The sequence below is a fragment of the Diadema setosum genome, chromosome 14 (assembly GCF_964275005.1).
Source record: "Diadema setosum chromosome 14, eeDiaSeto1, whole genome shotgun sequence".
NCBI lineage: Eukaryota > Metazoa > Echinodermata > Echinoidea > Diadematoida > Diadematidae > Diadema > Diadema setosum.
In genome coordinates, this window is record NC_092698.1 from 22,174,048 (window position 1) to 22,187,106 (window position 13,059).

General features: G+C 38.4%; 1 protein-coding gene across 1 annotated transcript in view; it reads left to right on the top strand.

Moving 5' to 3' along the window:
* LOC140237434 (talin-1-like) overlaps positions 1–13,059 on the top strand; it is a 182,951-nt gene that overhangs the window by 56,342 nt on the left and 113,550 nt on the right. The window contains exons 2-3 of the mRNA XM_072317361.1: positions 1,375–1,574; positions 2,633–2,730. Coding sequence (XP_072173462.1) covers positions 1,433–1,574; positions 2,633–2,730 — 240 coding nt within the window. The 5' untranslated portion in view covers positions 1,375–1,432. The remainder of the gene's footprint in view (positions 1–1,374; positions 1,575–2,632; positions 2,731–13,059) is intronic.

Here is a 13,059-nt window from a genome sequence, read left to right on the forward strand (position 1 = left end):
TTGAGCTTATTGCAAAATTATTGCAAGCGTTAGGCTGATTTTCAATTCCTGAAATATTAGACCAAGATTTATTTTATTTTTTTTAAAACCAATATGGAGGCAGTGATGATCTACTCACTGTGTCTGATAGCATGGCAGATCAAACACTCTTGATTGATAAGGTAATACGGCAAAACCTGTGCTCGACAGATACAGAATCGAATGTAATTGACTGAAGCCTTCAATCTTGTGAGCTGTATGTTTGCAGTACATGTCAACAGATAGGCGTAGGTAGATCTGCATGCTGAAGCAGCGGTGAAATCTCCTGAAAGGAGGGCTGGCCCTGAGTCATGGGAATGTGTTCGATGATTCCGCATGTTTTGTGTCTCTGTTTTGATTCGGTACCTTGGATTTCGAGCCAGCCTTGATCCATGGGCTGTGACTGTGGATCAGGACATTTTTTTTTTTCTCCCGCCATTCCTTACTTCATGTGGTACTGTAAAGAAACTATGGCACCTGTTCTCAGCAAACATGGACTTTGGTCGAGTTGTCGGCTATTAAAGATTAAGACATGATTTTTTTTTTTTTTCAATGAGTTAAAGGGGATGGCTAGTAACTGATCAGTGAGAATCAGTGGGAATGCTGGGGGATGATTGTTCCAATCCTTGTGGAATTCCCATTAACAATCGCCTGGTCATGTACAGGCATGCTAACCTGGAAACATTGAACTGCACATTACTTGATTATGAGACCATTCTGAAGCAAATAATTTGCACACAACAATAGATATATAATGTACTCTTAAATGAATCCCACAAGGATTCCTACTGATCAGTTACTAGCCATCCCCTTTAAGATTATCATTTGAATAAGTATGTGTAAATGTCACATATATTTGTGGCTGGGTAGTTTGTGAGTGGCCATGTTGGAATGTCTGCTCTGTTTCTTTTGTTTTGCTCAGAAAGGGTTGTACCTAAAATTTGGCAAAAAGGAGGAAGCTGGCTGAAAAAAAAAATTGTTTTGAGTTGCCGCATTTGCTTGCTTTGTATGCATCCAACAACATTTCTTTCTTAATGAGAGCTTTGGAGACAGCACTTGAAACCCATCTGATTAATTTTTCTAATTTTGCTTCATATTATGTCAACAGAAACCAAACACTACCATTTGTGTTATGACAAATGTTATTCATCCTGTGATATACAGAACTTTGTTTTAGATGAATCCAGAATATTGTCATTGATATTCAGTTTGACCACATAAGTGCATATTATCTTGTTTTAGTATATGAATTCACTTCTCTCATCGCAGAAGAAAAAAAAAAAAAATTCTCCTCGTCCCCCAACCAGCAACTTCATATTAACTCACAGCCTTTGTCTCTGCTTCTTTCTTGGACAGGTCTTTTTGCTAAAGGAGTTTTCCCCCCGGCAGAGTCGATCCCATTGGCCGTCCCACGATGGCGCTGCTCTCGCTGAAGGTGCACATCGTGCAGGCGAATAGCACCAAGACGATCCAGTTTGACCCCACCACCATCGTCTACGACGTGTGCCGCATCATCCGGGAGAAGAATGCCGAGGCCAACAGCGTTCCCGGCAATCGTAAGTTGCTATTAGTCCTTGAACATTTGAAATGTATGGGTGAGAAAAACTGCAGAAGTGTGAACATATCCTTGTATGCACTTGGTGATTCTCTAATTGTTCATGAGAATGAAAGCAAGTCGACACAGTATGCATAATACCTAACTAATAGACAAAATATCTAATATGTTCAAATGTCATTTCTAACAAGAGGGTGTTTTCACCAACCTGAAAATTTGTTTTTGGCCTGCCCGACATATGTGTAGCAGCAGTAACTACATGTAGTGCATGTAAAGTAGACCTATTCCTAATTGTGGCTCAGAAGATAAAGACCGTAGTGAAATCATACAGTCCATTCTTTAGGCAACACATTTAACATACTGTAGGACAATGCTATGAATGCATCGCATCTCTGGGCATTCAAGATGGAATTAAAGGCCCATTAGTAAATCTCGTTTCAGTTACATTATTCATTGTAAGTGTCACTGCAGTTTTTTTAATGTATTTTTGAGGATACTGTAAGACAGTATTGTGCTCTATCCCGTTGTGGTTTCCTTTTCGCAGATGTTGTTGAGTCCGCAAATGTTTGCAAAGTTTAAGCGCATGCATACCAGAACAAAAACAAACATCTCATTGTAAACAAATGCAATATATTTTGGCCTTTAGCTTGAAAAATGGCCAACTTTTCTTCCTGAAGAGTGATACAGTGTATCTCTAATTTCTCTTTCGGTATGAACTTCCGTTGTGAACATACAGCTTGTAGCCACTTGTAAAATTGTCTTGATTTGAGAAATACAAAATCCCATGTAGTGCAACACTGGTACAAATGTAAATATATGGTATACAATGTATATTATGCACAAAAAAAAAAAGTCAAATGGAGTATGGGATGTGGAGACCATTCTTTCTTCTAAGTGCATTCTGCGGTTGATGTAGGCCTTTAAAGTTGAATGGTAAGTCTGATGATGTACAGTACCGCACAAACTGTCTAACAATCTACCAATGCACAATATCAGCCATGAGTATAATTTCTTGGATGAATTTGTTATGTTGTTCTTTTTTATTCATTTTTTCTTCAGCAAATGAGTATGGGCTATTTTTAGCCGACGAGGACCCGAAGAAAGGGGTGTGGTTGGAGCCGAACAAGACCCTCGAGCACTACATGCTAAGAGCTGGGGTAAGTTTTTGTCTCTTATTAGTAAAATAACAAACTTGAATATGAATTTGTTTATGTGGTTGTGTGTGAATAAGTTTTGTGTGCAAAAAATTTGCAAAAGTCTCCAAGCAATTTGTAAACCATGAACCAATATAAATGTATGAAATATATATGTATGTACATACACATGTTCATATAAATTCTTAAAAAATGAAGGATCTACACGTACATATCATCAAATCGACGAACATGTGAGGTCACTTCATTTCTCCAGATTGGGTCTCAGGTGTGCTGTTGCAATCGACATGCTCACCCCTAATTTTTTTGGTCATTACGGATAACATACAACCCCAGTAAGCATTACTACGACCTACTGTACCTGCTCTATTCACTCACGATTGGCATGAACAGTGCATAATATCCCTTCCAAATAGTGCAATTTATGCAATTACTATGTATCTGATTAATACCCCCCAATCGGAGATGAGCTTTTTTTTTTTTTTCCTGCTGTGGAGGGATTGGAAGGAGGGGGGGGGGGGATGGTTGGGGGTGGATGGATGGAGTCAGTGGCTGAGAAAGATTGAATGTACATTGGTACTGATTCCCCATGTTTTTATAGACCAAGAATTGTAGACTGGGAAATGGTGGGGCTGAGGATTTCTCGGTATCTGCTATTTTAGGGATTCTCAAATTGCCAAAAGTTGTATATATATATTTTTTTCATTTATTTATTTATTTTTTTTTTTTTAACCCAAGACTGTCTAGACTGGTAGTAGAATTTTATGTGCTTCTGTGAAGTCAAATCTGAATTCTTTATGAAGAATACACTGTTAAAGGCCTCCTAACATCCAATGCCAGCCCTGTCAAATCTCATTCCATGACTTCTACTGATGTGCAAAAGTCTTCACATGACAATTTCAGGAATCGTTTGATCAAAATATACTTTTCAAAATGTATGTTAATTGTCTTTAATCATCCGATTTTTTAATTTTCTCTGCACCCACAAGTTCCACCCCTCAAAAATCTTCCTTGCCTTCTGTGATGTCAACAACAGTACATCAGCTGAAATGTGCACAACAATACCTAATCGTATTCACCCTGTCATAACCAGGTGCCTTTACATAGATCACTATAGCGAGCCAGGTTTCATGCAATACAGTTCTAAACCTTTTCATGCCATTAACTCAATCCTAGAGTATTCCCACAGAGCAGCAATTATCGTTCTCTCTATATTGCTATTTGATGAGATCTGTCTTGCTATCGTAAATCTGTGATTAGTCAAGGTAAAATGCATAACATTGTGTGCATTGTGAATGCATTGTGATGCTAATTTCAACTGACTCTACTGTTGATGACTTCATGAAAGGCAAGAAATTAGGGGTGGAGCTTACATGCAGCAATGACAAACTAAAAGCAGAAAATGATTAAAAATCTGTGGTACGTATCGCGATCAAACAGATCCAGAATTTGTGATTTATAGAAATATTCACATCAGCAGAAGTCAACATAGAATTTGATGTCAGAGAACCTCCAATAAAGCTTCAGTTGAAAAAGTGGATCATTCACTTCATGCAGGATGCATTTCATAGTTTTACAACTCTTGAGTGGCTTGAACTTGGACTTGTTTTTCCCTTCTAGCCAGTCTAAAAAAACATCGGACACCACAACTATAAGTAACCCCAAGGGGGAAGCAGGATACACTCTACTTTTGAAAGTTATACATGGAATTCAGGCAGGGCATCAGTCCCATGTATTCATATCCATGTTTTGCATCCAGTTGAGGAAGTGATTGTAAGGTGAAACTCGGGGTGTGAACATGCCACCTTTATCACAACAGATACTAGTAAAGTGGCTCTACAAAACTGCCACACTCTATTCAAAGAGCTGGGATATCAGTATCATATGTACATGTAGGAGTATTCCTTGGATGAAGCAGGGGCGGGAGGAATTGATTTACATATCTCCGGTCCACTCTGGCAGCGATGGCTTTTTGAAATATTTCCCACTTTTCTGACACCGTGATTGCTGCTCTCAGTCTCATACCTTGTTGTCAACTTCCTTGTCAGATTTTCTCTAATCCTCATATAACTTGCTGGGGGGCTGAATATACCTGTTCTCAAAATCTTCACATTGATTTCAAACTAATTTCCCAAGAAATGCTGTTTTCTTTTCTTTCTTTTTTTAAAGAAGTTGTTATTTCCCCGCAAATATGAATGTTGAATTCCGTTCGAAAGGGCGAGGGCGACTGTCAGATTGTTTGGGCCTCTTGTCAAGGAAGGCCCTCGGGGGTTCGAAATGTGGAGAATGGCATAGTTGGCAGCAGCCATACCAGGGTCTGTCAGTTTGAAGAGACTAGGGGTCAGCGGAGGTCAGATTGAAGGGACCTCCTTCAATAAATAGTATGCCTGGAAGAGAGGGACCTGTTTTTGGTATACCAGGGAGGTGGGAAGAGTCAGTGCACACAGTGGTGCAGATGTGGTACTGCTGGTATTCTGCTAGAGCTCAGTTTATAGCTATGTCACACAGAGTAATGTGATTAATTGATAAGTAGAGCTATAGACTTCTTTGTGTCCTATTCTGCATTTCTTATCAATGTGTGTGTATTTTATCTGTGTACGTGTGTGTGTGTTTTCAGTCATGATTTTTCTTGAGTGTAATTTTTTTTTTGGAATGTACTTATGTAATAAAGCAACATCAATGAGTAGAATGTATATTTTACAGGAAATTGTCAATTCTTTACTGCAATATTTCCTCATTAACACAACTCAAACGAAGAATGACAAGAAAAGAAAAATGCAGGCATATTATCGAAATGCCTTCAAACTGCGGTCAAGTTAAAAAAAAAAAAACAAACGCCAGCTAACCATGGTAAATACAAATATAGCAAATATTGTCAGATCTGTATTTGCTTTAGGCCAGGGATGCCATGAAAGTGCATGAAATGGGTTCATGTTTGTATAGAGGTGATGGAAAGTCTCATAGTGAGGATACACAATTGTGGTGAACGAGAGGGCACTGCCCTTTTGCTGTTGAGTATTGTGGCTGCATTATTTTGGGACATTAAAAGACAGCAACAACAACTAAAAAAACCTTCAGAATTGAAAAATCTTTGTTAGAAGACCTTCACAAAAATATGGCTGTATTTTTTTGTGTATTTGTTTGAGTGTGTGTGTGTTTGTATGATGGTGTATTTGTGTGTGTGTGTGTGTGTGTGTGTGTGTGTTGTGACCATATTAAAGATAAGTTGTAGGAAGTTTAAGTTATTTGGCAGTTGAATAAAGTTAGGCATTAAAATTACTTCTTTCTCTTGTTATTCTTTCTGTTCAATAATCCAAAATGGATGCATGCTTCTATCTCCCAGGATTTCAGTATTAAGCCACTTTGGTTGTGTGTTATAGTTCTTTAGTGTTGTCATACCTACAGTGTAGTAAAAGTGGTGTGCTCATTCTACCCTTAGAAATCCGAATTTTAGTCACATGTTCAGTCAATGGCTATATATCATGTGACTATATGGGAGAGAGATATCCATAAGTGTCAGTGTGAGGAAATATGAAACCCATCTCGTTTCGAGCAAAGCCATACAATGGGAACCAGCTTGCAGCTTTTTAAAGTAAAGTACCATTTATAATGTACTTCAGCATTTTATAGGTTCTGTGGAGGGGAGGAATGGGGTTAGGATGGAGAAGAAATTCACTCTGGTTTAGCTCCATAGCAACAAGCTTCTGGCACAGTGCTGTTTTTTAAGTGCTTAAGGCATCATCAATCATGCCCTACTCGATGGAGAATTATATGATCTGTTGACAGTTGCCAAGGGATACTCAAGATGGTGATGAGGTATATCTCCTCCTATCTGCTCCTCCTAGCCACTCCTCTCCCTTCCACATCTACCAAAAGGTGGACATAGCTGAGTCATCTTCTGAGGAAGATTCAAAGAGGTTGCGGGTTGTGACCCAGTTGGGGTATATTGACATTGTGCCTTGATTGGGGATATTCACAATTGGGCTTTAAAGTGCCTTTGAACCTCATTTGCTTGCAAGTAGCAAGCTTCTCATATTACAGAATAATTTCTTTCTTTTTAATTCTTTTTTTTATTGTTGTTAAACTATTTTTGATATCATCATCATCATTATCATCATCATCATCATCATCATCATCATCATCATCATCATCATCATCAATATTGTTATGATGATCATCATGGGGAAACATACATGGATAACTTACCTAGGAATGTAAAACGTTTGGATTTGTTGGTATGGAACCCATTGATTTCATGTTAAAGGTCCAGTTTACCTTTGGGAGCAGTGATTTCAAAAATGTTCAAGATATCACATTTGATGCATATGTGTAGGTCTGTTGCACCATAAAACATCCTACCATAGGAAATATTTGCAATAAAACCTAAAATATAAGTAGATATCAGGGTTTTTCTCCATAAACCGTAACTGTACACGGTTTAGTCTGGAAACATTTTTATTATAACTATTGTTCACATTTTGTGTATTTAACAACACTTAACATTGGTTATACGGATTCAAATTTCGACAGTGGTTGTTTCTATCCCGAACTCACATTTTAGAACTATTTCAAAGCACTAATGCTTTCATCTGCAAATGGTAAATTATGCCTTTAACCAACACTTAACTTGATGATAGGCAAGTTTGCAAAAATGTCAGTGTGGATGTGATTTTCATTCATGCCACGATAAAGATGAATCTTCATGAATAGCTAATAAGGTTTAAATTCTAACCATATTTCTCAATCATTCAAGCATGTCACTTGCACATGCGTTAATACTAAAGGACAATGATTGATCTCCCTGTACAGTACAGTCACAACAAATACCGGTGCACACACTTCCTCAATTTATGAGGGCCGGGGTAATTTATAAGGTGCTTTCGGCCTACGGCATGTACCATCTCAGATAGTGGCATCACTTGATATTTTGGACGACCATATCTGCCAATAGGCTTCTGTACTGTTCTGCTCCAAATTGCTGTACAATCACTTGATATATTGGATGCTTTCCCCCACCCTTCTATTACCTATCTTCTTCCCCCCTCCTCCCCCCCCCCCTTCCCCCTCCCCCATCTCATCCCCTGCCTGTTTGGGATGGGATGGGGTGCAGAGTAATTTACCGAGATGCTGTCTTCCCTTCACATTAGCTGTGTCATTTATTGTCCTGAATGTATAGTGAGTACAGTGTGGGCTTGAATAGGATGCTCTGTGCTGTGGGGGGATGGGTTGAAGCAGGGAGGTGACCTGGTTGAAGAGATTTCTCAGGCATTGACCACTATTCTCCTCCTCCTCCTCCTCCTCCTCCTCATCTTCCTCCGCCTCCTCCTCTCCGCTGACTCAGTGCTGGGGCCTGCATACCAGTGCTCTGGCTGGCATGCATGGTATGCCTCCGGTTGCTACAGGAGGGAAAGAGGAGACTCTCTGTGGGAAGCAAACATGGACAGGGGGGAGGGAAGAAAAAAAGTCTAGCAAAATTAGAGAGTGATGGAGGGGCATTGCAATGCTGCTGAGTAGTAACAGCAGTTAAATTTGTATGTATTCAGTACCAACACATACACATTGTCATGTAAACACACACAGGTACACATGCATGCACATACATGTATGGACAAATACTCATTGTATGTGTACAAGACATTTGATAAATATGAATATTTTTGTTGTTTTTTAAGTAGTACAAGTATCAGTTCTTTGTGGAGGTATGGAAACATGATTTCTACATGGATTTTTTTTTTTTTTTAAACTTCAGAATTGTTTCGGGATTGCGCGTGTATTTCAAGAGACTGGCTGGGCCCTATCCTTCTTTTCTGTACAGCGTGTAGTTGTTCATTGTGCAGGCTCCCAATAGTGTTTATGTATGATGTGTTGTTTGTATTGCATAGAAAAGTATAGTAAATGATTTATGGTAGAATGGTGGGATGGAGGCAGGGGATTGATATGATTAGTGTAGTAATATACTCAAGTATGATGCTTTCCTTTGTGATCTGTTCTTACTTTCATGCTGCAGTAGTAGATCTTCTTCATATGAATATTATCATAAAGGACAGATTAAATTCTTTATCACTCTTTTTATGGACCTTTCCGTGTAGCATGTATAACCTTGGATGCAATGAGATTATCCAGCAATGTGTCTTGACTGCACTGCTTTGTCTGGGGAAATTTGTTGTTGTTGTTGTGTTGTTTTTTTTGGGGGGGGGGGATGTCGGGTGACATTGGTGTAGTATATTTTCACAACATCGATATGGGATTTTATGCAGTGGCAGGGACATAGCCGTGTGTCAAATCAGTAAGCATATCCTCCCCTCATATTGGATGGTACAGCGAGTGCTACCGTAAGCCTCGTATTTGGAGTAAAGGTCACATGTGGTCTCAGTATTCAGATCTAGCTGCTACAGGAGTTACTGTAATTGCTTTCGATGCAATGCACAACAAGCTCCGCCAAGCTGAAGTCTTCCCTGCTCAATATAGAATGCAAAGTACTATTCATAGCAGCTAAATTTTACACCAAAGAGTGAAAATGCTATTAAAGTGCTTTGAAAGTTAACTAGTTTTGGAAATTATTCTTAGTTATGAATGGCACAAATTTTGATGGTTTATAATAAAGTCTGTTCAACCATGGAGCTATAACCATGCTTGTTTGTTTTGTTTTTTTTTTGTCTAGCAGGTCACAAACATATTACATGGCTACATAGTACTCTGTAATAATACACTGTAGTTAATGTATACTCTGTGGGGTTTGAACTTCAGCTAGGTATCATGAAAGTGACATGTTATATGGCCAAGTACCACAAAGTTGATTTGAACAATTGAGTTGTACAAACACAGACAAATCCAAGTTGCAAAATACACTGTAACTCCATTAAAGGGATGGTATACATGTAGTTTTGGTTGAGAGGGGTATTCAGCTTTTAACTTTTCGCAAGATAATTACAAAACCACTTATGAAATATCAAAGAGCATATAATTTTAGAGGAATTAAAAGTTTATTTGATGAAGAACGGTTTGAAATGGCTGAGATATCCAAAAATAGTAAAACAAAGCAGTCAGACTAATAAAAGGTGGGTCCCACCTTTTATTAGGATTGTTTTGTTTTGGATATCTCCCATTTCAAGACCAATTTTCATCAAATAAATTTTGATTTCCTCTTAGAATTGCATGCTCATTCATATTTCATAAGAGGTTTCTCATTATCACACCAAAAAATGTTAGAAACCTGAAGTTACATCTGAACCAAAACAATACGATCCCTTTAACGTTTTATAAAGTTGTTATAAAGTTGAAGGCTGAATCCTCACCTCAACCAATACTATACCATCCCTTAAATAGTGTAATTGTAGCATGAGAGGATGACACAGAGGTCTAAATTTTAGAGAAAAGAAAGAGGGTGTTTGATTTAGTGAATGGAAACCAAAAGTACAATGTATGCAAAGGAGGTTGTGTAGTGAAATGTCGGGGACAGGAAAGATGATTAGATAGTTAAATGTACTTGCATATAATGGATTAATAGCATTAATTTTCAGTGAATGCATCTTTAGAAACTGGAAGCAACCATGATATCGTTTTGAAGAAGTAACTATAATACATGTCTTAAGTAGTCTACTAGTATTCATTCTTTACTTCCCACATTACAAAAACACCCTCTTGGGCAATCTACATTCTAATAGTGATTCAGTTAAATAGTATAATGTCTGGTAGATTTGAAAGATATATTTCATATCCTGATCCTGGTTATGTGGAGGGTGCTGTGTAGCCTAATTCCAAACCAAGATTCTGCCAGTGATATCAGCTGTCAATCATTGTTAAAATGCTTACATGATTAACAGAAGACACTGGAATGCACCTTCTCTTACACTGAGCGCAACTTGCGTATTTCTCTGCAATGTCTTATGTCAATCGTATTTATTGTTCATACCAATGTTGTTTCAATGAAAATTGAAATTTCATAAGGAAAGAATGACTCAGGAGTGATCACATTACACACCTTGTCAGTACCCTGGACAGAAACTTCAACTGAAAATATTTGTACGCTTTTTCCTGGAATTCCATTCTTCTCTTGTCCTTTTCATCAGAATTGAAAGTTAGAAGAAGCATTCATGCAATTTTTGAGAATTGCCTGTCATGTGTTTCAGTCTCAGATGTGGCTGAAAATATGCATAGAATTGAATAGTTCCGAATTCTGTTGCATTTGTCTGACATGTCTGTTGTATGAGCTAAACTTAAAGGGATGGTATACATGTAGTATTGGTGGAGATGAGGATTGGGCTTTTAACTTTTTGCGAGATACCAAGAAACTACTTCATAGTACAAAACATACTGTTCTATTAAGAGGAATTCAGAGTAAAAGAATTGACAGATGCTGATAGCGTATCCGGGCAACTACCCCCCGAGGGCAATTACCCCCCCCCCCCCCAAATACTGGTTAGTGGTAAGATTAGAGCAAAGATTAGGGTTAGGATTAGGTTTAGGGTTGAGAGTATAGGTTAAGGTGAGGGTTAGGTTCAGGATTAGGATTAGGGTTAGGGCCAGGGGAAGGGTCCGGGGTAATTGCCCAGGGGGTAATTGCCCTAGACCCGCTGATAGATATACAAAGGCTAGGTTTAAAGTACATGATATGATGTCGTTAGGGATTCAGTACTGTCAGGGAGGTAATCACCTCCCTGGTACTGTAAAACCAGAAATATAATGTCATGTGAAGTGAGACTCTGGAGACAATTTCACAAGGTGTGTCAGTGAAATTCATGATGGGTATAAAACCATAGTGATGGAATGATGGGTATAAAACCATATTTTGACGGAATGAGGTACAAATATCATTTCTATTCAAGAAGCGAAGTACCAGCTCAAGCATTTTTCTCACTTTCGAGATGATGTTCACATCCAGTGTACACTTATAGTGCATTTATGTTATGTTAGGCAATATTTTGGCATAGTATTGGTACAGTGCATTTATGTTATGGTAGGCAATATTTTGGCATAGTATTGGTACAGTGCATTTACAATGTATGTTATGGTAGGCAATATTTTGGCATATTATTGGTAATTTCATGAATGCTTCTCTCGTAGTAGAATGACTGCAAAATAAGCGACACAAACACTACTTCACCATAACTTGCCTAATGGAAAGGAGCCTTTCTACGTCGTGTTTTCATTTGATATAATAAATAATATGAGTGCCAGCTAAATGTAATACGTGATAACCCTGGAAGTATAATGTAACAGGGTACTTCCTGGTTTACACACTAGCATAACAGCTGTGGTGTTCAGTTTACTGGACAAGCGGGAGCTGGCATAGCAGTGAAATCCAAGGAGTGGTAGGAAGCTTTTTCAACATTGTCCCCCGCCGCTGCCCAGCAAGACTTCCGCCACGATTGGCGTATCGTTCTGCACGTTCTGTCTTTTTTTTCTCACCTTGTTTTTTTTTTTTTTTTTTTTATCCAGTGGCACGCTGACCCAGGATGTAATAGTAAAATACATCGGATGTGTCTATATGTTTATAAATTCTGTTGGTTAGGTGTGTATGTGTGTGGGAGGACTGTAAGAACTGAAAGAGGGTCCTATGATATTTGGAAATGATAGTTTGATATATTACAGAATGCTGTGAGATGAGTTCCAATTTGAAGTAATTTGTTTTATTCTACTTATAATATAGTACCTCCTTGTCAAGAAGATAGAAATTGTTGTTGCGGGAGAGGGTAGTTTGTCTCAGTTCAAATCAGTATTAAAAGAAATAGCTACACCGTTCAGATTGGCATTGTTGACAAGGGTTGGTAAAGGTTGTGTGTTTGTTTGTGTGTGTGTGTGTTCTGTGTGTTTTATGATAGAACTAACTACGATAATGAGAAAGTCGTTACCAGTTGATTGTCTACTTATAAACTACAAGACCCTGGGATAGCATGCCAAGTGGAATTTGCATGTGTGTTCACATGACTTCCCCAACATACCATCATTTTTTTTTCAGTAGATAAATAGTATTCATATATACTCCCTAATAATTTTCATGCCAATATATTCTGTCTCTTTATTCAATCACAAGCTTAGCAGACAGACAGCACCGCGCCCTAGAAGTAACCCTACAAATGTTTAATGTTGTTTAGCCCCATGTGGGAGTGGAAAACTATCTTAACTATGTGAACAGGGTGTAGGCATGATGCTGTAAACGCCAAGGTTGGATAACTGCCTAGGAAATGGCAATGCCCCCGCTGGATGGTGTAAAAGGAAGTGGTAGGCCGAGGAAGTAGAAGAAATATTTTTAGCGTGCAGTTGATAAAACATGGACTTGAAGGCACACATAACAGCCAAGCCAAAGGATGTGTACAACATTATTGAAGAGCC